Source organism: Atheta coriaria, unplaced genomic scaffold, assembly GCF_025399875.1.
Source record: "Atheta coriaria isolate IRGN ID8LTWV9N9 unplaced genomic scaffold, Caltech_Dcor_3.1 hic_scaffold_6_pilon, whole genome shotgun sequence".
In the NCBI taxonomy this organism is placed as follows: domain Eukaryota; kingdom Metazoa; phylum Arthropoda; class Insecta; order Coleoptera; family Staphylinidae; genus Dalotia; species Dalotia coriaria.
The window spans coordinates 13,021,314-13,046,328 of record NW_027045448.1 but is presented as its reverse complement, the minus strand read 5'-3'; the positions used below and the strand labels follow the sequence as shown (position 1 = coordinate 13,046,328).

The 25,015-nt window shown below is 38.3% G+C and overlaps 5 protein-coding genes and 1 long non-coding RNA gene across 12 annotated transcripts; 2 read left to right on the top strand and 4 right to left on the bottom strand.

Annotated features, from left to right (window-relative positions):
- Positions 1-1,947: 1,947 nt before the first annotated feature.
- Positions 1,948-5,681, top strand: cyc (basic helix-loop-helix ARNT-like protein cyc). The gene is made up of 10 exons (XM_065304973.1): positions 1,948-2,290; positions 2,379-2,507; positions 2,851-2,922; positions 3,309-3,546; positions 3,696-3,788; positions 3,853-3,970; positions 4,044-4,208; positions 4,282-5,042; positions 5,101-5,245; positions 5,331-5,681. Exons 1-10 carry the CDS (start codon positions 2,112-2,114, stop codon positions 5,531-5,533), a joined length of 2,103 nt encoding a protein of 700 aa, XP_065161045.1. The 5' UTR covers positions 1,948-2,111; the 3' UTR covers positions 5,534-5,681.
- Positions 4,011-4,383, bottom strand: LOC135793862 (uncharacterized). The gene is made up of 2 exons (XR_010548733.1): positions 4,250-4,383; positions 4,011-4,169 (listed from the first exon to the last, which is right to left on the bottom strand). It is a non-coding gene; the product is annotated as an uncharacterized lncRNA (long non-coding RNA).
- Polr1F (RNA polymerase I subunit F) lies at positions 5,072-7,421 on the bottom strand. Of its 3 annotated transcripts, none has more exons than XM_065304976.1 (4): positions 6,938-7,421; positions 6,537-6,869; positions 6,197-6,483; positions 5,072-6,130 (listed from the first exon to the last, which is right to left on the bottom strand). In XM_065304976.1, exons 1-4 carry the CDS (start codon positions 7,144-7,146, stop codon positions 6,069-6,071), a joined length of 891 nt encoding a protein of 296 aa, XP_065161048.1. In that variant the 5' UTR covers positions 7,147-7,421; the 3' UTR covers positions 5,072-6,068. The 3 variants fall into 3 exon arrangements, with proteins under 3 accessions (XP_065161048.1, XP_065161047.1, XP_065161046.1); XM_065304975.1 differs by having other exon boundaries at positions 5,072-6,483; positions 6,938-7,205; positions 7,296-7,421; XM_065304974.1 differs by having other exon boundaries at positions 5,072-6,483.
- Positions 7,422-7,733: 312 nt separating this feature from the next.
- On the bottom strand, positions 7,734-10,372 carry LOC135793481 (uncharacterized). Of its 2 annotated transcripts, none has more exons than XM_065304468.1 (7): positions 9,851-10,372; positions 9,468-9,740; positions 8,953-9,413; positions 8,493-8,899; positions 8,259-8,423; positions 8,127-8,189; positions 7,734-8,057 (listed from the first exon to the last, which is right to left on the bottom strand). In XM_065304468.1, the coding sequence occupies exons 1-7, from the start codon at positions 9,921-9,923 to the stop codon at positions 8,015-8,017; spliced, it is 1,485 nt and encodes a 494-aa protein (XP_065160540.1). In that variant the 5' UTR covers positions 9,924-10,372; the 3' UTR covers positions 7,734-8,014. The 2 variants fall into 2 exon arrangements, with proteins under 2 accessions (XP_065160540.1, XP_065160541.1); XM_065304469.1 differs by having other exon boundaries at positions 8,956-9,413.
- A 163-nt stretch (positions 10,373-10,535) lies between these two features.
- Zdhhc8 (zinc finger DHHC-type containing 8) lies at positions 10,536-14,645 on the top strand. Of its 3 annotated transcripts, XM_065304467.1 has the most exons (9): positions 10,537-10,770; positions 10,834-10,952; positions 11,116-11,273; positions 11,627-11,799; positions 11,879-12,073; positions 12,318-12,459; positions 12,520-12,583; positions 12,647-12,857; positions 13,039-14,645. In XM_065304467.1, the coding sequence occupies exons 1-9, from the start codon at positions 10,679-10,681 to the stop codon at positions 13,775-13,777; spliced, it is 1,893 nt and encodes a 630-aa protein (XP_065160539.1). In that variant the 5' UTR covers positions 10,537-10,678; the 3' UTR covers positions 13,778-14,645. The 3 variants fall into 3 exon arrangements, with proteins under 3 accessions (XP_065160538.1, XP_065160539.1, XP_065160537.1); XM_065304466.1 differs by having other exon boundaries at positions 10,536-10,770; positions 12,520-12,857; positions 13,051-14,645; XM_065304465.1 differs by having other exon boundaries at positions 10,538-10,770; positions 12,520-12,857.
- A 3,697-nt stretch (positions 14,646-18,342) lies between these two features.
- LOC135794170 (protein SCAI) lies at positions 18,343-24,732 on the bottom strand. Of its 2 annotated transcripts, none has more exons than XM_065305349.1 (9): positions 23,870-24,732; positions 23,350-23,532; positions 23,190-23,288; positions 22,789-23,043; positions 22,490-22,723; positions 22,248-22,432; positions 21,945-22,175; positions 21,642-21,827; positions 18,343-21,422 (listed from the first exon to the last, which is right to left on the bottom strand). In XM_065305349.1, the coding sequence occupies exons 1-9, from the start codon at positions 23,965-23,967 to the stop codon at positions 21,178-21,180; spliced, it is 1,716 nt and encodes a 571-aa protein (XP_065161421.1). In that variant the 5' UTR covers positions 23,968-24,732; the 3' UTR covers positions 18,343-21,177. The 2 variants fall into 2 exon arrangements, with proteins under 2 accessions (XP_065161421.1, XP_065161422.1); XM_065305350.1 differs by having other exon boundaries at positions 21,657-21,827.
- Positions 24,733-25,015: the final 283 nt, after the last annotated feature.

Below are 25,015 nucleotides of genomic sequence, written 5' to 3'. Positions count from 1 at the left end.
AGAAAAACTGGTTTGTTTGTGAACACTGATACTACCAGTGTGGTAGTATAGAACACGAAAACTATTCAACTATGCATGGAATATCACGGACGAAACATGTTTATCTCACCAAAAATTGTTTTATTACATTATAAAGAAGATAAATCAATATAAATTTACGAATAAACTAATAATACCTCAAAAACTATTAAAATTATTATTTTACTTTCAAGTATCGCATTGGATTAATTTACTATCTAATAAAGAAATCTGTTTTTAATCACGACATATATAAATTACAAGAAATTAATTATTGACGGGAAAACAAATCGATTTTATGATATCAGATTAACGAAATCAGATTAATCAAATTTCGAAAAAAAAAATTAAATACACGTAGATTCACAAACCGTTGACGAAAGTTTAGGTGAACTCTGTGATTCTTTGTTAAATAAGATGCAACAAAGTAATAACTAAACTGTTAATCACATTTTTTATTTACAATTTTTCTACCATTTTCATAACAAATTTATCTACACCCTAGTTTTTCTAGAAATTGTGTCACGTTTAAGATAAATCCGATTTAAATGATCCCGAAAAACTGACTACAATTGCATAAAACACAATTAAAATCAACTAGCTGTTCGCATTCCCAGTATAGTTGCCTTAAAACCATTGACACGCGAAAAAAAAACACTAATTGGATACACGGCTTTATGCAATCCGTAGCAACGATTGAAACGATTAAAACCCTTCACAAATTTTTCACAAATAAAAAAAAAACAACTCAAAGCACATGACATAAGCAAAACACGCTATTATTTTCACCAACATAACAGAATTCATCAAACAACTAATAAAATAACATAAAAAAATATCCGTTGCGCAATCACAGTTTTCCTCACAGTTTCACTCACACTCACCTAACGAGTTTTTGTCTGCAACTACCTTCCGACTATGAGTAAATTAATGTAACACGATAGTGCCACCTGAGGACTCGTCTTCGACAGCGCTGCGAAAAGCGATGATTTCTAAGAAATCTCGCTGCGTTACAATCGCAATCTACAAAGCAACGTTCGCAATGAGCGCGATGACACGGCGCGTCGAAGGGTCCACCTGGGTCCGGCGACTTGATCTCGCACCCCCGTCGATAACGAAGGGTTGCTACTAGCGACACGCTACGCTGTGACAATTACACAATCGCATTTTTTTTTTAAACTATAGACTATTAATTGCATTTTAGCATGCAGGTTAAGAATGAAAAGAAAACATCATGAAAATATTGATTAAATATTGAAACAGCTGAAAAGAATGTTTTACTTTTTTTAAAGTGAAATGGACATCCCTTAAATTAGTGATATACACATCTGTGTTTGATACATGTATAGAAATTGAACTACAATTAGGGTTGTAAATGTCTTGCGTAGGTAATTGTGCAATTGGCATAATTGTTATGAATATGACTGGTTGTGGCGTTACGTTATGAAGTAACAATGCAATGAATATAATATGAAATAGGGTGGGCACGTTGCTAATAACTGTCGGTTGCACAGATTCATTCAAGCGTACGGCATAATCCTATGCGCAAATAATCTGTACATGTGAAAATAAAATAAAATTTGACATCGTTTAGATTTTCTCATCAACTAAACCCCTTATAAAAATTTTCATAACAAAAAAAAATTAAATTTACAAATAAATATTTAAATACCTATCTCAAATTCTCACTCTTTGGTATATAAAATGTTTAATTAAGTTATTAAAATTAAGAATTATGAATAAATATATCAGTTTATTAAATAAACTTATTGCAACCGTTGGTATTTTATTTATTTCTCACAATTTCCCTCCCGATTGGCAGATTTTCCACCAATGAAATAGTTGCAAACTGTGCGCGTCATACCGCTCTCCAGGGTGACTCCGACGCCGGCGTGTGCCCGCAGAAGGAATAAACGCGCGCGCGATTTCGCGACGATAAGGTCAACAGGTACACCGCTCTCGAGGCGCACATTTTATTACAAGATATTCATCGATGTGTTCCACATAGAAAGCATAGCGTATCGGCGAGCGCACCCATAATAGCATTAGAGTATTAGATAGCTGTTGATTGTCTCGCGGAGGAAAAACGCGCGATGGTGGCGCGCAACTTCTCAGTTCAGGAGTTGCCGTACTCGCGATTGCTGCAGGTGAACGCCGACGAGCGCAGGGACTACATGACGCTCGAAGAACTCAAGCCTGTCACCGTACAGAATATTCAACCGCATCAGCCGAGCTATCAAGCGAGTTATTATGAATTATCAAGTATGGTCGAGTAAGTAATGTTTTTAATTTTAATTTCAAAACTATTGTAATACAGATGGCGTTGGTTGTGTTTTTATTTAATTTTGGATAATTTACAGACATCCTTGTTCTTCAAGTTTGTATCAGAATGATCAACAAGCCACGGACTTGGATACAATTGAAAGCACAATTTCCGATGTGCATAATCTTCAAAATCCCGTGAGCAGGAAAAGAAAATCATCTTACAAGTAAGTAATTTTTAAAAATATTAAAATTAATCAAATATTGAGAAAAATATGATGTAATAATTGAATCTATGATGTTTGTTGCGTTAATTGCTTCGAGACTTGCGACTCCTTAGAGCAACGCAGATGTAATCTTAGAAACTAAGAAGCCCCGTGCTTCAAACGCGTCAAAGGTGCGAAACGCCGAAGTAATTACCGCCACAAACGTAACATTCAACCCTTTCGATACGCGTAACTTGTCAAGATGGACATTTGTACGAATTCCAAATAAATTTTCTGCATTGACAAAGAAACATACAATTTGTACTACAATAAAACATGAATTCTATATAAATATTATTTATAGTGATCCGAATGATTTTGAAGACGACGCCAGTGGTAACATGAAAACCAGCAAAAGTGTTGACGAAAACAAAAAGTAAGTTGAATCAATTATTCTGCGCCGAGACATTTTCAAATAAGGCATGCATAAAATTACGCCATAGATAATAATATTACGGTAATACTTTCGAATGTGTGTGTTGGGAACTCCGCGCGTGAAGTAATAGTAATAGATTTAGAAGCCCTGCATAATTCGCAGTCAAGCGCCAAGGTCGCGTAGAGAAAATAAATTCGCGAATGCATTAACTCGAGAATGAAATATTTCTAGGTCATTTCACGACACATTCGAACGGGATTAATCGTAATATGAATTAGAACAACATTTTTTCATAAAAAAAAACGAAAGTATATCGTTTAATAATAATTTTTATGATTTTTCATAAACCGTTAGTTTTTATTGATAAATGTTTAATTTTTAACCAGGCAGAATCACAGTGAGATTGAAAAACGTCGTCGGGATAAAATGAACACCTATATCACGGAATTATCTTCAATTGTACCAATGTGTCATGCAATGTCACGAAAATTAGATAAATTGACAGTTTTGCGGATGGCTGTGCAACACCTCAAGACTATTAGGGGTGCTGTTAATTCCTACACTGAAGGACATTACAAACCTTCGTTTTTATCCGATCAAGAATTGAAACATTTGATTTTACAGGTAAATAAACACATTATACTTAAGTAAATTACGCCTTGGTAAAAAGTACCGTTATTTCAATTGATTTCCATGACGTAATGTTTATAAATCGATTGAATTTATAAATGTTGTTTATTTTACGCGTAGTACAACTGCATTTTTTCATATAGGCTGCAGATGGATTCCTGTTTGTTGTTGGCTGTGATCGCGGACGAATTTTATACGTTTCTGAATCAGTTTCGAAAGTTTTAAACTACTCACAGGTAGAATATTGCAATAAAATTAAATATAATGTGTTAAAATAATATATGATGAGTTTATTTCTAGGGTGACCTTTTAGGACAAAGCATGTTCGACATTCTGCATCCGAAGGACGTCGCCAAAGTGAAAGAACAACTTTCTTCGTCCGATTTAAATCCGCGCGAGCGTTTAATCGACGCTAAAAGTAAGCTATAATTACGAGTGTAATAAAACTCAATTAAGCATTCTATTCTATTCATGGTTTTTATTGTGTATAGCTATGTTGCCAGTAAAAACTGATTTACCACCGGGTGTGTCGCGAATGTGTCCCGGCGCAAGACGTTCGTTTTTCTGTCGTATGAAATGTAAGATATCAGCGCAGGTAAAAGAAGAAGCTGATACCACTACGGGTTGTCATCGACGTAAAAACAAACAAAGTTCAGGTAAATACACAAATATACTTTTACTAAATAATAAAACTTACTTGTAATGTGTTTTAACGTGTTGATTACCCAGATAAAAAGTTCAACGTAATCCAATGCACTGGTTACTTAAAGTCTTGGGCACCAGCAAAAATCGGCGTAGAAGAACACGAAGGTGAAGGCGACTCGTTTAATCTATCGTGTCTTGTGGCTGTCGGTCGTATACTACCAAAAATATCAACTGTTGCACCGTCGACTCAAGTACGCCCGAATGTTAAAAACGTACAATTTATCTCTCGTCATGCGCTCGACGGCAAGTTTCTATTTGTTGATCAACGCGCTACTTTGGTACTGGGATTCCTGCCTCAGGAACTCCTCGGAACCAGTATGTATGAATATTATCACAATGATGACATTCAGACTTTATCCGAATATCACAAAACTGCGCTGCAAAATAACGAACGGGTTAATACAAAAATATATCGGTTTAGAACTAAAGACGATGGTTTTGTGCGCCTACAAAGTGAATGGAAAGCGTTTAAAAATCCATGGACGAAAGAAATTGAATGTGTTATTGCTAAGAATAGTTTGATTCTGACTGATTTGCGAACTGTGGAGAGTACCGGTGAGAGAACGGAGAATATCCGCGAGAATTTTGAATTTTTCACGCAGAATTCGGGAAAAGAGATACAGAGGATTATTCATGATCATGTGGAAGCTAGTAATATTGGCAGGCATGTTGCGGAACAAGTTTTGGATACACAGAGTTCACAAAGGCAGGAAGGTGATACTCCAGAGGAAAGTTCACCAAATTCCGAACCGGAATCGAGTTTACAGAATTTACAAGCTAACGAGGTAAATTTTTACAATTAAATCACAATAAATAGTTTATATGTTTGTGTTATTGTTTCAGTCGCAAATATCTACAAGTGTCCCATGTCCAGGAATGTCCACATCTGATCAAAATCAAATGATATCAAATTATCAACCGCAAGATTCACAATTTAACAACCACCACGTTCAAAACAACATTTCTTTGACAAATCTTTCCGAACCAGGTAAACACCGCTGTATATTAAATTATTTGCTTTTATATTATAAACTATTTATACAAATTGTCAAATTTCTTCAATTGTAACAAAGGTGGAAGTGTGGTGACCTTACCAGCGTCCGAAAGTCGTGTTATTGGTATGATGGAAGACGCCGTACGCGAATCACCAACCAACAACCCTTCGTCAGATGGTAATGATGAAGCAGCAATGGCGGTCATCATGAGTCTCCTCGAAGCGGATGCTGGACTTGGTGGCCCGGTGGATTTTTCCGGCCTACCTTGGCCGTTACCATAAAGAATCAAATCATTTAAAGTAAACAACATGTTTACTTCTATACACAATTAAAGTAACATATTATAATGATGAATGTGATCACAAATTAACTTAAATGTCTACAGAACCAAAATCAACGTACAAAATACAAAGCAGGTAATTGCAATAAGGGTACCTATGAGTTAGGTACTGTGTTTTTTCTTCTTTTTCCTTATTGATGAGTCTGTCACTTGTTCATCATCAACTTCCTCCAATTTCCTCTTCTTGGATGGTGACTTTTTATCCTTTTTCGCTTTTTTCTTTGGAATATCTTTCAGAATTTCATCCATGTCAGGATCGGCGGGTAGTATAATACTCTGGCTGAATTTGGTGTCATTGTCAGTGTCTTTCTGCATACTAATTGAACCATCTTCAAACAATGCATCCAAATTAAGATCAGGTAATGATTCATCTAATAAATCTCGTTCTTTCACTTCTGTTTTCTCTTTTATTTTCTTCTCCTTCTTCGATTTTTTCTCTTTTTTCTTTGGTTTAGTCTCATTTTCATCTTGTTCAACTAATCCTTCATCATTTTCAGGTTTTGTTTTGTTCTTTTTGATTTTTTCTGTTTAGGTTGAGCTGTTACATTTGTTTCATCAATGTGAGTAAGTTCTTTTAAGATATTTAATTGTTCTAGGTATTTACCTTTCAGGTCTTCAATCTGGTCTATGTTATTCTGATCTTCTGGAACTTCTGATTTTGATTTCTTGTCTTTTTTGGACTTCTTTTTCTTTTCTGGTGCATCAAAGATAATGTTTAGTATATCTTCTTCTGGAAGTGTTTTCTTCTTTTTCAGTTTCTTCTTTTTTACTGATTCAGCTTCTGGTTGTGAGCCATCTACTTTATCTTTAGTGGATTTTTTCGATTTCTTCTTTTTAGGGTGAGCTGTTTCATCACTTGTGCTTATTCCACTATCTTCTGATATTATTGTTCTAAAAATATTGTTATTTATTAAGTTAAACTTTTATTATTCTTTAATACTTACAATAATACTCCTTTAATATAGGGTAATCTTGCATCCAAATTCATAAAACTGACTTGAAACTGCACTTCCTGACCAATTTGTGCCTTGAAACCCAACCAATTGTCATCACCCTCTGGTTTTGGCAAAGAAATATTAAACAACTTATGCACCAAACAACCAATATGATCCTGACTCTTCTTAATGATCACACCATTTAATCTACATCCAATTGTTGGCTTGAATATATAGAAATCAGCTTCAATTTTCTGATGCATAAAGCACATGTCATCATACATTGGTGCTTTAGATCCAAATATTTTGATGTTTTCAAAACCAAGCAAAATACCGCCGAATCTGAATTAGAAATAATCAGTCAATATTAGAAACTATGCCAATATAAAAATAGTAAATAGGTGACTTACTCAGCCGAATATTTAGCCACTCTTTCATTTAGAATCTCTTTGATTGAGTTGGCTATATTTGAGAGGTGAAACGGATGAAGTGTGATATGATGCGCACATGTTTTCACTTCCACGCAAGAACCAGCGTCGGTGCGTAACTTCTGGAGCTCAGAATGATTCAGTAGCACAGGAAGATTCGATTTTTTCTTGTGATCCATGATTACGCACATGAGATTAGAGTATTTTAGGCACACGGCAGGCAACACGTGAGATCACAACACTGTGAACACTAACCTTAAACAAGTAGGCTTAGAAATTTAAAAGTAGTTGCTCGGATTTACCACATAAATGGTTGAACACATAAACCACGATAACTCACACCGTCACGAACTGTGCTCACTGACACTGATTGAAAGTAACAAACACGTGTTGATAAATTCACGAAGAATCATCAGCGAGAAATTTATTGCAAATAGTGCATTGTAGCGCCATCTAGGTTAAATTTTTGAACTAATGCAGTTTTTACATTCATCTCAATGTGCATTATGATTGTAACAAACAACTTTTCTGAATTGCACAAACAATCCAACGCACAAATAAGTGAGAGCACTAAAACAAATATCTTACATTTCATTGTCAATTCGCGTACTGATCCTAACCAACTAGGTCGTTTCGATTGAAATTTGATTGTTTCATGAAGAAATACTGAATAAGAAAGTAAATAACAATTAGTTTGACCACGTTCAGACGTGCCTGAGTCCCTTTTCACACTTTTGCTCTTGTTCGTGCACAAAAAATAAGCATGTTTCTAGGTGCCTCTCTTTTAAAGATCAGTCTTTATTTATAATCATTATCCGTAACAATTCACAATAAAAACAGTTTCATTGTCTTTCCTAGCATTTACATCATTAATTTTCTAGTATGTACTTCAAACTTGATTTACAAGCATTTACATTTGTACACAAATTCTGAATATCATAACAAATGAGAAAATAAACGCTAGCTATCCATGCAATCAAAAATATTTACTAAAACGTATCCAAACAATGCAATCACCACAATATAAAAATGTGCTGTTTATAAACTACCAGATACTAATCATCGACGTTTTGTAGAAGCGTCCGCCTTCCTACGCATTTTTCTGAAAAGAAATATTAAAAACAATAATTTATATTCATAAACACAAAAACACAAATAGTGTTGTATATACCCTTTCAAATTTTTCTCCTTCAAGTTAGTGGGTTTCGCCTTTCTTTTCGGACGTCCTTTAGGCCTGAAATCAACGAACAAATAAATAAATAAATTAATGTCAACATAACCTTGAATTAATTACGAAACTTACGATGATAAATTTTCAAGTGTTGAAGGACTCATACTATTCAAATTAGTATTGCAGGTTGTAGCCAGCGTATCAGTCTCAATTGGACTCTTCCTTGGACTCAACGATTTTCTCTTCGGTGCCGCAATACGTTTCAACACAACTGAACACCGCTTCATTTGTGAACCCCTGAATCATATTCAAATTATAACATCAAACACACAATATTTATTGATTATTATTTAATTTAAAAATTACCCCAAGCGAGCCAACGAATCACCATCGTTATGATTCTCAACTCCTGAAATTCTCCGCCTGGTGCGTTGCCGTTTCACCACAGGCACCTCATTCGCCGGCGTTGAAGTTGAAGCACCGAGACCAGTAACAAACACTGTATTTGAAAGCTCTACATTCAATGTAGCCTCAATCGTTTCGTCCGGGGCAGTGTCGTCCGCTTCGGGGACAAAGGTAACATTCGGTCGCTTTCGCGGTCTACCGCGACTCACCGTTACGTGTCCCTGGCTGACTGTATTTGATATATCAGTAAGCAAACTGTCTTCAAGTACAAGCGACGACTGCGAGGTGCTGGGGTCAGCTCTGGATGTGCTGGGAACCTGTGGCGCTATCGTTGATAAACTATTTGAATTGGATACCACTGATCTTGTCTAAAATTAATAAAAATGTAAATATTTATATAATTTTAAAGATTAAAACTCACCACTTGTGGTATTGTTGCATCTATCAGTGTGTCTGTACCTGTTTCCTCCATGATAATATCAAGTCTTGCATTAGTTTGTGCATAATTGGTTGAATCAATCTCCTCTGGTGAAATATTAGCCTCTGGTTCAGACAAATCTCCATTTTCTTCATTTTGAACTTCTTCTGCTTCATCATCCTGTGCAATTTCCTCTAAATTTTCATTTTCGTTAGCATAATCATCGACATTTTCGTCCTCTTCAGTTTCTGGAAGTTCTTCAGTTGTTCCCAGTCTTACTTGATTACTCAAACGCTCTAATTGTTCCGGAGAAACTCGTGGTAAGTTTATAACTGGGTTGTGAATCGTGTGACCGCTAATCATCGGCTTGACAGCGCGAGTTTGTTGGACATTTGGTGTGTTAAAAGAAACTGATCTGTCTACAGGTGTTTCTTTTGGTACAAGATACTCCACATCAAAGTGACCTATTCAATTAAATTAATATAAAAATAATAAAAGAGGAATAAAATTATTCATACCTGGCATAGTACTCTGAACAACAATGTTCACAAAATCCTCAGATAACATCACATATTTTGCATGCAAGGCTTTCACAGCTACAGTACACTCATTGCTGCGATTTTTCCACCATTGTAATTCCAATGTGAGTTTGTTAATCATGTTTATGTTATCATGTATTTCCTTCATTTTCTGGCCAAGCAGAATTGTCTTCTTTCTGTTGTCTTCTGTCAGTTGAGAGTTTGCACTTCGAAGTCCTTTAATTAATTTCTCCTGACTGCTCTCTTCATCATCTGCAATATTTTCACAATTATCACAACTATCGAGGAACATTTTCAATTGTTTTGAGCATTTAAAACGAACGGCACTAGTAAAAAACGTTAAAAGTAGCGCGCAGACTAACCTAGATTCTCTGTTGACGTTGTTTGCGCTGCCTTTTTCAGCGATTTGGCTGTTTTAAACCTCGGTATGTTCATTTTCGAGTGGTGTAAAGACTTTGTTTAAAACACAATCACTCTGTTATCGCGTTACTACAGTTAATTAGTAATTATAAGTAAATTTGAGTTGAGGGCTTCCGAAGCTGTTGCAGTGACGGTTGCGATTCGTTGCACTTCGCTGTGATTGGTTGATGTTCAAGAAATAATGACATTTAGTGTTTATGTATATGATCACATAAACTTAAGCATGAATATTATTAATTAATGTAAAATCCCACAAATGTTTTAGTAGCTATTAGATAAAACCATTAAATTAACCAATTCAACAGATACTTTTACCCAATTTACGTTTTTGTGTGTAGATGTATTTAAAAAAAATTAATTTAAACACTTGTTGTATATGATCTGAATTACCATGACTTGTGTATGTTTCTTCAAAACAAATGAACAAATCTCTATAGTTACAACCGTTATTGATGATTAGTCGTAAACTTAACACTTTTTCCTTAGCGATTCATTACACTTGTTGGGTCATACAAACATTTATTCTGATTTGGAGGATGGATAGAATGGATCATCCGGAATCATCTTTGACATTGACCAGTTGTCAAACTGGCTGTGGCTCGCTCGCGCGCTGCACGTCTCTGGCTCAGTTCGCCTCCGAATAGTCTCCGCTCTTGGTCGCGCTCGCCCCTGCAGCCATGTTGACCTGCATGGGAATACGCGCACGGTTTCGCGCCGCCTCCTGCTAGACCTGCACCAGCACGCGCCCGCGTGTCGCCACCTCCGCCAGCATGCCCAAGTGCGACGTGAAGACGCGCTACATCCCGGCGACGTTCGCGTGGATCCTGCTGCTCGTCGCCACATCGTCGTTCTTCTACTTCCCGTGAGTGCCATCGCGTTCACCTTTGGTGCCATCGAGCGCGTGCTCACATCATTCTTGTTTTAGTGCCGAGTACTACATCCACAACTACCCCTGGGTGCCAGCATGTCAGGGCGTCATCACATTCTTTGTGCTCGCCAACTTCACACTCGCCACCTTCATGGATCCCGGCGTCATCCCGAAGGGTAATGAGAGGGAAGCACATGCTTCCATTCATCTCGCCGTGTTTATATTTAGATTTATATTTATATAAGTGGATGTTCATCAAGTGCTCTGGGCCATCATCTTCTTTGATTTTTCCTGCTGCTGCAGAGTGAAAGCAGTGTTAATAAGTGCGTTTATTTTTAGCGCCACCTGATGAAGATCGCGAGGATGACTTCAGGGCGCCGTTGTATCGTAATGTGGACATCAATGGTATAACCGTGCGGATGAAATGGTGTGTTACTTGTAAATTTTATCGACCACCAAGATGTTCACATTGTAGTGTTTGCAATCATTGTATTGAGGTAAGAATTATAACCTAAGTTAACATAAGAAAAAAAAGTTAGGTTAGTTTACGTAAATTACGGTTATGTTAATATCACAACCTTGAACAACGAGAGAAATTTAGATAAGAATGGCGTGAATCATCTTAGAAAACACTTGTTTCATGTCGCGCTGCTCTAGTATTTTTAGTTGCCAGAGCATAATCAAGGCCTCGCACGAATAAATATTGACTCAATCCGTGCCGACTGCAAGTCTCCGGCCGAAAACATGTGTATACGGAGAAATTAATCGCCACGCCGGCGCAATGATAAACATTTGTCGACGTTAATTCGGGGAAATCACTTCTAACATTACGTATGCGTTCATTTTACAGACATTTGATCATCACTGCCCGTGGGTAAACAATTGCATCGGGAGGAGAAACTATCGCTTCTTTTTCTTCTTTTTGATTTCGCTGAGTCTGCACATGATCAGCATATTCTCACTGAGTTTAATCTTCGTCCTACAGAAGAAAGATAGACTCACTGATGTTGAACCAATCGTCGCGTATCCTTTTTCACAAACAAACAAAAAAAAAGATGAATTAATTTTTATTTTTATTGAAATTTCCTTAATAAATAATCAGTATGGTATTGATGGGGTTGGTAACACTGTTAGCCATACCGATATTCGGTTTGACAGCATTTCACATGGTGTTGGTGTCCCGAGGGCGCACGACCAACGAGCAAGTGACGGGGAAATTTAAGGGCGGATTCAATCCGTTCTCAAGGGGATGCTGGAATAACTGCTGTTACACGCAGTTCGGACCGCAGTTTCCCAGGTAAATTATTGTAGCTGATTATTTGATTATTTTATTACAATCGCGACGCATAATTGGTTAATGTTAACTTTGACTCAATGATTGTTTGTTTTTATTCGTCCAGGATGTGTAGTCTCTTCGTGGCGTTGAGTTTAATGAGTTAACAAGTTAACAAGAAGTTGCAATAACATGGTTGTATAAATATGTTTTGTAAACGTCAGCGGAAGTTGAGCTGAACTCAACGAGTTGATTGTGTGTTTTGCAGCTTGATGCGGGCGAAAAAATACGTCGTGAAGAATCATGCCCTCCATGGCCCGATTGCGACCATCACAAATGATAGTCAGGTGAAGACTTATATGGATAACAGTAATGGCGTGCGGAGTCTCAATTCAAATGCGTATAATAAGGTAAAATTAATTTTTTTTTCCAAAAATTTTAAATTTTTGTAATTTTTTTGTGATTTGTAGTTGTCACCTGGAAGAGACGGAATGGACTTGGATTTGGAACCATCCGCGTCGCAATCGCAAGACTGTGAGCCCACCCCCCCTTTACAGAGACATGGCTCTAAGAATAATTTCTTCCTACCACCCGTAGATGGGGAGTCGCCGCGACACCCGCCACCGCCACAACAGCAGCGCATGCAGTATGCCCGTCACAGTCCACATCCGCGACCGCGTGGAATGGATGCCAATCGTAGTGGTACACCGGATAGTCTTGGTCCACAACGTCCCTCGCCAACTATGCAGCAGCGAATCAAGAGTCTAGGCGTACCCACTCCGATTGCCATGTCCAGCCCTGTCAGAAGGTAGGTGCTGTAATAATCCGCTCGCTGAAAAATAATAATACACAGAGGTAAACATGCTCTCCTCGTTGTGCGTCTCAGAGTAAGTTTGATGCTTTTCTAGGTGGTCGTGACTGCAGGCGCGGAGCTTTTACCTGATTCTGTGTCGCTATTTGCTAGAAATGTAGTTGCTTCCTCTCCGCAGATCTAATCCCAGCACCCCCACGCAGCCACGTCGGCCCGACTTCATAGGCGTGCCCTCCAACCACGCCTCTGGGATGCCGGGCGGAATGGGTGGCGGTATGGGCGCGCCATACTATGACTTCCAGCCGGCGGCTACCTGCCAACGCCCACCACCTGCCCCCATGGCTGTGTATGGTGGCAGTCCACAACGACGTTTCATGTCCGAAGGGGAACTCGCTCGACAGATGGATCTTGCCGCGCATCAACATCCGCGCACGAACAACACCGTGGATAATATTCGTGAGTTGGCTAATTCTCCGCAGCGTGGCGTTTATATGTGGAAGGATACTTCGCCTGGATATCCGCCACCAACCGCACAGCATCCGGACTTTTATCGCTCTAATCCTACTAGTCCTACACAGCAAGCAGGTGGTGGTGGCGGCGGTGGAGTTGGTTATGGCGCACCACGATCCTATCATCCGGCGTTACGCGGTGGTGTGTCGGTGTATCCACAGCAACCGCCACCGCAATCTCCACAGGTGCATCGGCGCGCTGCGCAAATGGCCGCCAGCACGCCCACGATCGCAGCGGACGCACGACGACGGCCAATGTCGTTCGTGCGCGCGCTTGAGATGACCGATACGGTGGAGTTGAGCGCAGCGGGCGCGGGCGTGACGAGCGGCGGAGGCGTGCATCAGGGCCGGCCGTCCACGCCCGATCGGAACAGTGTGTATGACATGAACTACGAGATATCCGTATAGGGAAGGTGTTGGCACTCGCGCTACGCCGACTGAGTGCAAGTGAGCTTCGCGTGACTTATATCGAAGCGTACTTATGACTGACGCAAGACGATGGGCGGGATGATTTAAAAGTTTAGTGTGTGTACAACTCTATATGTTATCTGTTGTTATTCTCTACGATATTCAAAGAGGACCCTTTTCTATTTTAACATAATCGGTGTGACGGGGGCGGCGTGAGTAGACTTGTTTTATACTCAGGAGAGCGGGGCCGGGGCGTGGAACATGTGGCGCTATACACTAACAAACGTCCAATGCCAGAAACACAAAAGAAAATCGCTTATTTTAACATAGTTTTTAACTTTCGATGATTCTTGATTTTAATTAACGCTAGGAGTCCTCGATTCTCTAGATGAGTTTACTCTAGAGTGTCTAGAGCACTCGATCTGCGAACGTGCAATGTGCGTGTCAGCTTTAATTAAGCAGTTAATGTACTTGTAATTGTATGATGATTGTAATGGAGATGGGACGAGCTCAAGTCAAGTTGCACCCGATTCGTACCCGAGTCGAACCTCCAGGCTTCCAGATTTAAAAAAAAAAACGACCAAAGTAAATTATTTTGGGATGAGATTTCGTAGTCTTAGCGCGCACCTCCTCTGCTCGATGGGCTGTAAATTTTAACTTTAACTCTTTGTGCTTGTAAACTATTTTTGGCGATTTAACTAAAAATGAAAATGATAGCGCCACATGGCCATAAGTGGAGTAAATGCAAATGCAGTAAGGTGACTTATATAATTCATAAAATATTGTTGATTTTAAATGTTTATTAATTATGTGCATATAATACGACGATATGTATTGATTTTTTATTTAATTTTATTTTTTAACTCTGCACTCTGTTAACTGCACCCTCATCAGCGCAACAAACAATTATTTATTATTTTTTTGTAGATGAATTTACTTGTTTGTTGATTTGCTGAGGGTGCATGAATAATTATTTTACATTATCCTCTTTCATGTGATTTTTGTTTTTGTTTGTAACTTTTCCTGACATGTGAAGGCGGATGAATGAAAAGTTTAACTTTTGGCAACTGCTCATTATAAGACTGTGTTAGTTCGGTGTGATTAGAGCATTAATAACTAACTGGAAACTAAAAAAAAAAAGAAAACATAAAACTTTGCAAACTGACGACGATGAAAAACTGTGTGTGTGTTTTAATATTCGATTTATTACTACTATTAGTGAACGTACTAACTAAATTACAGTTAACAAAAACAAGCAAAACAATTAACGAAACATGTAAAAAATTATATTATTGAATGGGGTGATGATAAGAAGAAGGTAACGAATGAAGAATGTTATATTTCATGTATACAAACAGACATATTTGCACATTGGCTCTCAGGCATATCCAATTATTATATAACGACGGCCATTTTGTCCGCGATTGTGAATCGGCAAGAATGGCCGACGCATGTGACTAAATTTATAAATGTAAACGCAAAACAAAGAACACAAAACGAAATCAATTAACTATAGGAGAATGATTTACGATATGAATTTCTAGCATTTAACACTGCGCCATTTATCCAACACGATGAATTATTTGTTGAATGTATAAAATATCAAGAGAGTTTATAATGTACTTATAACGCGATTGTTGTTGGATTGTGGATTATTTGTCCCCTTGATTTACTGTATACAACCAAACACACTCTCAACACAACTGAAACCAAAAGAACTGAACGTACCGATGCCGAACGTTTCGTTTGAACACACTGATTGAATTGAATTGAATTGTACATGGTATTACCTCACAGTTTACAATATGCACGGAATTCAAACTTATTGTGATTCGGAGCGTACGAAATAAACAATCAAGACTAACGTAGACGTGCGGAAAGGCAATTGGAAACAATCATCATCATCTAGTGGCAAGAATTTCGTACATCGATTATACAAGCGGAACGTTTTCCTGGTTTTTGTGGGAGAACTCTTCGACACACGCAGCATTACACGATACATCCATTACATTTACATTCAGGATCCTTTATGAAGAATGATTTAATAAAAAAGAAATATAAATTATACAAAATAATGGGATGTTTTATTTGTATTTGTTGGGGATATTATCAAATCGGGCTTAAGTAGTGTGAATAAAGTTAATTGTTGGTGGTAGTGAGTGCACTGTGTCCCTGTGCGTTCACGCGCATCATGTTACATACCACGAAGTATACTTCGTGTTACATACTTATCTTTGCATATAACTCTATGAGGTGAGCGTAGATGTCGCTAGGATGCAGTTATTTGCATTAAATATTATTTCATTGCATGTTCAAACATGTTCAAGGTCTGCACAACGAAGATTTGCGTGCTGTGTATACTGCAACCGCTACGTGCGTAGCAAATATAAGATAAAGAAGATAGAAACATGACAAAAAACAATAACAAAGCAAAATACAAACATTCTCAATATTCTAGTATCACTTTTCTGTATATATAGTCTATTTTATGAATAAATAAAGTTTAATGACACAAGAGTAACAAAATTGTCATTTAATTACAGATGTTGCTGTAATATTCACTTCGACAAAATAATTACCTAATTATTTGCCGGATTGGCTTGAGAATGTATATTTGGGCATATTTAAGACCTATACTTTGTTATTATCTAAATTAATAGTTAATTTAATAATATAATAAATCATAAGGCCGAGCGCACGCATACTATTGTGTATTTTATATATAATTCTAGACGTGACGCTAGATGTCGCTAGGATGTAGTTATTTGCATTAAATATGATTTGTTATTGTTAGTGTCGGTGAATTTGCAAGGTCTGCACAACGAAAACACGCGTGTCGGTGTGTATTCTCGCGTCTACGAACACAGGTAATAAGAGATATAAACCTGATATAAATGAACAACAAGCAACAACTTGTACAAATAATCAGAATATTCTATTTCTAAGCGCACTGTCTAATATAATATTATATTTTAACTTAAACAGTGCAAACAGTACTGTTTATAATGTTTTGCGAAATTGTCTTTTGATTGTTTATAATAATTTGTGAATTAATCACAATTCCAAATTACTTATTTAGAAACACCATTTAATATTGAATATTTGACAAAATGATATTTATAGTTTGCAAATAGTAAAATAATGAATCAGTTAAATAAGAGAATAATAAGAAAAGTTTTTGGATGAATAGTTTGTTTGTTCATCCAACGCAAGGCCGCGTGCCGCATTTAACTTATCTATATGTAACTCTATGAAGTGACTGTAGATGTCGCTACCATGTACTTATTAGCATTAAATATTTCTTTGCATCGGTGAGTGTGCTGTGCATACTGGAACCGCTACGTGCGTTGCAAACGGAAGATAAAGAAGATATACACATGACAAAAAAAACAATAACAAACCAATATACAAACATTCTCAATATTTTAGTGGCAAGCGTACTTTTCAATATACCTAGGCTATTGTATAAATAAATGAGGTTTAAACTAAGTACATATAACAATATAATCATTTAATTGATTATAATAACTGCTGTAGTATTCACTCCAACAAAATAATTACTTAATTAGTTGCAGCATTTTATTAAAAATGTATATTTGCATTAAATTAAAATTTATAGTTTGTTAGTATCTATTTAAATAGTTAACGTAACAATATAATAAAACATAAGACTGAGGGAACGCATAGCATTGCGTAATTTATACATAACTCTAGAAAGTGGCGCTAGATGTCTCTTGGATGCAGTTATTTGCATTAAATATGATTTGTTATTGTTACTATTGTTGCATTTACAAGGTCTGCACAACGAAAACACGCGTGCCGGCGTGTATTCAGGTAACAAGAGATAAAGAAGGTAAAAACCCAAAACAAGTGTAAACAACATGTAAAGACTTGTATAAATATTTAGAATATTCTGTTCCTAAGCGCATTGTTTATTATAATATACAATTATAAATAAAACACTAAAAACAATTTATAATGTTTTACGAAATTGTCTATTAATTGTTTATAATTATTTGTGAATTAATCACAATTAGAAAATTACTTATTTAGATGCACCATTTAAAGAGTCTTTATTAGAAGGAATGATATTTATAGTTTGTAAGTAGTTAAAAAACAAACAAGAGAATAACTAAAGTCTTTGGGTGCATTATGTATTTGTTCAGCATGCGCAGCAAGGCCGCGTGCCGCATTGCTTATCTATATGTACATAACTCTATAATGTGACTGTAGATGTCGCTACGATGCACTTATTTGCACTAAATTCAGGCGGAACTCTCGCAGCAAGTTTTGTGTGTTATCAGATGTTGTTTGTTGGAGTGTGTGCATGCCGCGTGAGATCACGCGATTCCATGCGATGCAAATATCTTGTGTCGCGTTCACACAACTTGCACCTCATGATAGAGACGTAAACAAACAAATAAAATACAAATTTATTATTTATTCATCATTTTACTTTGCAGCAAACTTCTTATTTGCAACTATAGTAAAGTAATTTGTAAAATAATAAAAAAGATGAATAATTAATGGGAAATATAACTGGCACATTAATAAATGGAGATGCATCGTTATTTATTTTAATTTTATTTTTTCATCATCTTCATTGAAGCTAATTATCAAACAATCAAATTTCAATCGTCATAGAATCAGTTAGAAAACCTACTTATGTGTACATTTTTTACGTTTTTTTTTGTTTGTTTTGTTTGTGTGTTTGTATTTTTGAATGTTAGAGTTTCTAATGTACAAATCCACTTGTATTTCTGCTCACGTTTCTCAAGTTTTAAACAAAATCTTCACCGTAAACCACTCTCTAAATACACAAATAATAATACAATTCTTCATACATTGAGATAATTCATACATAAATTACATAAATAGACCACAAATAAGGTTAGGGTACAGCAAGACAAATAAATTTACATTAATTTAAAAATCATAAACAAATAATTTCATAAAATGACAATTTTTGCCTAATATAAATTGTTTATTCATTTTCTCTCACCATAAGCTGTTCGAGTTTAAGTTTTCTTGTTCTCTGCGATTTGCTTTTGTCGTTTTTAGTTTAAATTTTTATCTTTTTTCAAAAATTCAACTTGAAATGAGAACGAATTCGTGAATGAATGTTTTTGGTATCATTATTTGTAATTGAAATTCATTAATATTAATATTTATATATAATAATAACGAGGATATTTTTTGTTTATAATTAATTAATAGTCATATTGTTATTTTAATATTTACAATGTACTTACGCGTTAAACTCTTTATCAGCTAGATATAAGTATTTAGAGGTTCACGAATCGTCAGAAACAAATCAAATCAAATCAAAATCATCAAAAACATCATAATCATTATCTAGACGCGGTGGAAATCTCGCCAAGTGTTTTGAGCTAACAATTTTCCACAAATAACAAACAAAATTGTAATGCAAACAAGTGCATTTAGTTTCTTAGGTGCATATTTGGTTGCCTACTGCAAATCATATCCTTTGATTTCCACTGTCATCAATTTATTACAATAAATGTAAAGATTATTCACCACGATATGGAATCAATTGTTTTATTATATTCTTGTTGTTTTTTTCATAAACAATTTCGCACGAAAACATCATAACCTCCAAATCTTTACATGTTAACCATTTTTTAATATCGTTTGCGCAGAATTTTGAGGTTATAAACGTGCAACTTTCGAAATCAACTACAATTATCAAAAAGATACGAGCGATGATGAGTTTCGTAGTTTTGTTGCTGAAACACGCGTTTTGCCTTCTTCTTCTTCTTTAAATTTGTTAATAACCTAATTTAATAATTTAATTAATTACCTATATGTATATGTATGTATAGTGTATGTATAAGTTTACTTATAACGTATATTCTTTATTCATTTTCTTTGCATTTATATGTTTTTCGCATCGTCATTATATAAAGTCAAGAATTCGTCGTGTGTAGCATGGAATATTTAGAGTTTCAAGGTATTTAAGTGCTCATCAAATGAAAACATTTAAATTTAAATCAACTGAAATAAATTTAAATGTTTTTCATTGATTTTTTTTTGTTTTTTGCGCAGCAGGATGAATCTTAGTGTGGAGATGTGAGATGTTTTGCTATCAACTTTGAATATTTATACATTACTTCAATATGTAAAGCTATATTTGTTTCATCTTCACTAAAAGTTATTTGATTAATTAAGAGTATCGAATAGAGAGCGCGCCGAGCGGCGACCATGACACCGACACGCGCCATTTTGAAACTCACACTGTCCCAACGAATTTAATTTCGAGTAGTATATCATAGATTTCGTTTTGCACGCCTACGTCTACAAGCATCCTTATCGATAATGATATAATTTTAATGGGTGAATACGTGTATCGTTTAATAATTTGTTTTGCATTGTTTTTTTGTTCTCTTTGGTTTCCTATCGGAAATTTCCCGCTCGCTTCTTGAGATGGTAATACTCGTGAGTGGAAATTTCACAATGTTTAAAAATCGTCGTAATGAACACAATGTTGCGTATAGTATTGTCATGGTTTTTGTCTCACTCCCGACGACTTTGCTACGACTAGATTTTCGTTTGTGTTTTTTTTTTTAATTTAATTTATAATTTGGTGATGATTGCCGATGGCCGCCGCTCGGTGTGTGTGGTTGGATGCAATTTGCAAATTTTGTTCACACTGTACAAGAGTTTCTGCTCGAAATGAATTGGGTATCAACTCTCCGACTAACGAACGAACGTGTCTCGAATGTCGTAACTCTGATTAGGTAAATATTTTGTATTATAGTTTATGTTTGTTAGCTATATTTATATATCAGGTGCGCGTTAGAAATGTGAATGTTAAAGATTTTCTTAGGTTTTCTTCCATCTTCCATCATATGTCATCATTGTGAGTGTGTGTGCTTAGTTTATTTATTGTAATTTAAGCTACAAAACAAGATTCGCTTGGTTTTGTTTTGTAGAATGCTTGTTTTGTTATGTTTTTCATGTTTGTTTTTTTGTAAGGTGTCAATGTGTGTTTGTGTGTTTGTCGTCCATTTTGACGTCTCACGACCCACGTCCACGGCAAGTTAAACGTTAAATTTGAGCTATAATAATATCACCTTACGATATCTCATTATACTTATGGCAGAAGTCTGAAGAAAAGGCGTCCAAAAATACGATAGATTCGATAGAGTAGCCTTAACCTTAGAATAAAAGATGACGTCGATGGCGGCTGATGAGGGGATTGCGGGAGTCATGCAGCGGCGGTGGCGGTGGCGGCGATGATGGCGGTGCGAGACGGCGAGCGCCCACACGAGCATCAGCAGCAGCAGGCGGGGCGGCGGTGCGCGGCGGCGGGTCATGAGCCGTCCATCCTCATGGGTCGTCGCCCGGATTCCAAACGGCCATGAGGACGCGGCCCTGGATCAGTCCATCTCGTTGGTGTCCAGGAAGTGGGAGCGCACCTCGAGGTGGGCGGCCAGGTCGAGCACGAGGTGCTGGAGGGATGGGTGCTCCAGCAGCTCGGCCTCGGGCAGCGGCGGCTGGCAGCGGGGACGGTACTGGCGGCCCTTGAAACCGCGGTGCAGGTGCAGCACCACATCACAGAACACGTAGCGCAGCAGCAGGAGGCGCAGGAAGTCGTCGCCGAAGAATTGCAAATACGATGGTTCTACCCATACAACAAAAAAAATCAATAAACATTCAAAAAACTTTAAAAACCAAAAACAAATAGATGCGGGAGCAGTGGTTCCATGTTTGAATCATTTTTATGTATATGATCTGAATGTGTATGTGTGTGAGTGTGACAACATCAAGAGCAAGAAAGTGTACATGTAGAGAAAAGTTGAGAGATCAGATAGAAGAGGAACCACCACATCGCCGCACCTACCTTCATCGTACTCACCGACGCGCGAACGCGTGAAGAGGCGCGACGCCTCCGTGACGAAGCGATCGACAAAGCTCTGACACCGCTCCCAGTGGTGAATCGGAATGCTCGTCAGGTTGCAGCAGTAGCAGAAGGCAGTTAAGGGCGAGTGCAAAAACAACGTGAACAACGAACCATTGTGTTGTTGATCTAAAAATATCACATCAATGTCACAATATCATCAGTTAATCAAATCTTCTTTCAATCAACCATACAACAACACAAAAAACACAAAAACGCAAAAAATAAAAATAAAACGTTTTCTACCTTGGAAAGCGGGCGGCGTGTCCTGTGGCGACATCAGCGTCACCAGCGGCTGGCCAAAGTACCGCGGGATGTGTTGGAAAACGAAACTATTATCAGAGTCAACAATAACAAAGAGCGGCCGACGTGTGAACGGATACAGGTCGCCCGGGTACAGACAGTGCGTCTCCTTTGACTTCTTGTGCTCGTTGTCGCGCTTCGCGCTTGTCAGCACACCTCCCAGATCATAACCCACTACAAAAATAGAGATTAAATTAGGTTATGTTCAAATTTAACCTTAAAAACACTAAAAAACAAACAACATACTGTCTTCGGGATGTTTCGTAGTCGAGAAGCAGCCGTCAGCAGACAGGTAGAGCAGTAGGGCACCGTTGGTGGGCAATTCCTTGAAACCACTAGCGAGGAACACCAACACCTGACTCAGCGTTGGTTTATACAACAAATATTTATGCGGGTTCTCCCTACGTGGTCTTTCACCATTTTCTATATATCTATAACAAAAACAACCAAAAATAGAAAAATTTTGAGGTTAGAAAAACGAAACATACCCTTTACTACCAGGTACACCATATGGTGCCCTCCCGGGTGCAGGACTTGCATCATAAATGTGATTATAATCCTCTTGAGGTTCCCTCTCCAAGGTCTGTATCATTCTGAACATATCCATCGTCAACTCGGAGAACTTAACCTGCTCCGATGAGCTACCCACAATAAGAATCTCCTGAAGTGTGAGCGTCATATACTGTGATTTCTCTACGGGTGGTGTTGTCAATGGACTTAACCTAAAACCAAACCAATGATGTGTTTATTATCTGCTCACAAATTTGGTTATGTTCGTTTTAGTTACCTATGCGAGAGCACGATCGGATTGGTATCGGCGTGCAACACCGACACTAACGAGTCGGCCGTGATGAAGCCTTTGATCTCTTCGAGGACCAAACTCCACTCGATCTGGTCGTCCGGCTCGTAGGTGCTCGTATAGTCGGAGATATGTCTGTCTAATTCTATTATTAACTCTCTAACTAACTTCATGCGGCGCAGCAGCAGGCAGACGACGATGAAGCGCGCATAGTAGCGCAGCTTTTTCACCATCAGCTCGGACCTAGGACGCCGGCATACCGAAAAAGGGTGGTAATTAGTACGCTGGTACGGAAGGATGCACAAATTTCGTCGCAGATTATTCCAGAGATACGATTTTCTAAAGAGAAAATTTCATCTCGGGAATAATGTGTGATTTATTGCAGGTACCTGTCCTCCTTTGCAGCGCGCGAATAATAAGCTCGGCCTCGGATTGCAGCGTAGAACGAGTACGCTTCATTTAAGTAATTTGTTTCACTCGTTCGTAAACTACAATGGAAAATATTGAATTGTAGAGGTTTTGATTGAATTGGTTGAATGTTAAACTTACTAGTAGTGATAGTAGAGCTGTCCGATCTTGGAGGCGATCTCACCGATCTGCCAACGTTTGAGTCCGTACTTGGTGTCCAATATTTGTCGGTGCTGCTGTTGAAACTTCCAGAGTTTCGTGTAAATATCGAAAGTTCGGCCGAAGTACGCCTGCCACTGCTTGTGGCCATACTGGGGCAGATCCCTGACAAACACACGCAGAAAATTCAATATTTTTTCTTTCAAAACTCAAAAAACGCTTGAATTAATACAAAACTAAGGAATTAAAGAAAAGTGAAGTTTTGATTGATTGTAAGCGCACGTGCTTGTTAATTGTATAAACGTGTTGCTGTCGAAACTGCTTGGGTCTTTGACTTGCGTGCCAGCACGTGAAATATTCGTGTCGGCCGTGAATAAATAAAACCCACGAGTATTTTACTACCGTAGATACGAGAACATCAAACAAAATCAAAATAATAACAAACTTTTTATTTTTTATTTGATTTTCAACGTAAATTTTAATTTTTTGATGATTTTCATACCGAAGTCCATTGAAGAGCTGCTTGGACTTCTCCAGCAAGTGGCAGAACTCCATGATCACCTTCCGTTCGTGCTCCTCCATGTTCGCCATGCCTACCATGGTGGTCCGCTGCGCGCTGATGCCGCGATGGCGGTGGCGCGCGCCGCCGTGGGGGTGGTGGTCGTGGTGGTGGTGCACGTTGGCGGCTGCTGCCGAAGGTGTCGGCTTTGCGGCTTACGTGCTGGCGGCGGTGGCGGCGGCGGCGGCGGCGGCCATCGCGACGACGCGCACAACACGAACGAAGGGCGAGCGGCTACACATTATCATCATCATCATCAGCACAGTCTCACACCGCGAGGCCACCTCCGCCCGGTGGCGATCGGAGAACGCGCGCGGAGCGCACCACGACACCGAGAACTTCGCTGGCGGGTTTACGCGCGACGACGGCGGCGGAAAATCGAAGCGGCGAGAACGAGTCCGGACATCATGGCCGAAGTGAGCGCCGCGGCGCTTCTGACGTCATTTATTACGGCACATGGCTTACGAGTTCGATTCGTGGCGAGTCGCGCGCGCCCGAATACAAATACATCCACCCACGTATTCACCCACACACTGGCTGATACCGAACGCAATTACACCTTGTGCGGTTTCCGCGTTTCCGCAAAACTTATTTGACCAAGTTGATCGGCTTTGATTTTTCCGTGTTAGGGAAATGCACCGATTTGCAATGTGGATTTATTTCGACGTTTGCAGTTGTTTTACTGATGTGGGCGCGTTTTGGCCGCGTGAAAGTTGGCGTGACTAAACTACGAGTTGTTCGCGGCGCTCGGGAAAGTTTCGGTTTGTTGGGGTGTGAATTGGTGTGGGTGGACGTGGACGGCGTGTAGCGTGTGGCGGGGGCGCATGATTCAGACCGTACGGCCGCGACTCATGCTCGCGGGAGTCGCGCACGCAAAAAGGGAAAATCAATAGTCCGCCAGTTTTACGCAGGATTTACGCTGGTGCCATCTGTATGCCACCCTCGCTTATTCTACCCACGCAATCCTGCATGAATCAATTTTAACTAGGGGAGAAATCCTTGCTAAACTCTTGAAAATAAAGAAATCAATACATTTTTTCGCCACTATTTAACACCAGATGGCGCTGCGATGAAATAAATTAAAGTTTT

Coding starts and splice junctions, on each gene's coding strand:
- Polr1F (XM_065304974.1), bottom strand. CDS start 7,146: ATGTGCGTAATCATGGATCACAAGAAAAAATCGAATCTTCCTGTGCTA. Junction 6,870..6,937: donor GTGGCTAAATATTCGGCTGA/GTAAGTCACCTA, acceptor TTTCTAATTCAG/ATTCGGCGGTATTTTGCTTG. Junction 6,484..6,536: donor TATATTAAAGGAGTATTATT/GTAAGTATTAAA, acceptor CAATATTTTTAG/AACAATAATATCAGAAGATA.
- LOC135793481 (XM_065304468.1), bottom strand. CDS start 9,923: ATGAACATACCGAGGTTTAAAACAGCCAAATCGCTGAAAAAGGCAGCG. Junction 9,741..9,850: donor AACGTCAACAGAGAATCTAG/GTTAGTCTGCGC, acceptor AAAATATTGCAG/ATGATGAAGAGAGCAGTCAG. Junction 9,414..9,467: donor TGTTCAGAGTACTATGCCAG/GTATGAATAATT, acceptor TTAATTGAATAG/GTCACTTTGATGTGGAGTAT.
- cyc (XM_065304973.1), top strand. CDS start 2,112: ATGGTGGCGCGCAACTTCTCAGTTCAGGAGTTGCCGTACTCGCGATTG. Junction 3,971..4,043: donor GCGTTTAATCGACGCTAAAA/GTAAGCTATAAT, acceptor TATTGTGTATAG/CTATGTTGCCAGTAAAAACT. Junction 5,043..5,100: donor AGAATTTACAAGCTAACGAG/GTAAATTTTTAC, acceptor TTATTGTTTCAG/TCGCAAATATCTACAAGTGT.
- LOC135794170 (XM_065305349.1), bottom strand. CDS start 23,967: ATGGTAGGCATGGCGAACATGGAGGAGCACGAACGGAAGGTGATCATG. Junction 22,433..22,489: donor GGTGTACCTGGTAGTAAAGG/GTATGTTTCGTT, acceptor TTTTTGTTATAG/ATATATAGAAAATGGTGAAA. Junction 22,176..22,247: donor TACGAAACATCCCGAAGACA/GTATGTTGTTTG, acceptor CTATTTTTGTAG/TGGGTTATGATCTGGGAGGT.
- Zdhhc8 (XM_065304465.1), top strand. CDS start 10,679: ATGCCCAAGTGCGACGTGAAGACGCGCTACATCCCGGCGACGTTCGCG. Junction 11,800..11,878: donor GATGTTGAACCAATCGTCGC/GTATCCTTTTTC, acceptor ATAAATAATCAG/TATGGTATTGATGGGGTTGG. Junction 12,460..12,519: donor ATTCAAATGCGTATAATAAG/GTAAAATTAATT, acceptor TGTGATTTGTAG/TTGTCACCTGGAAGAGACGG.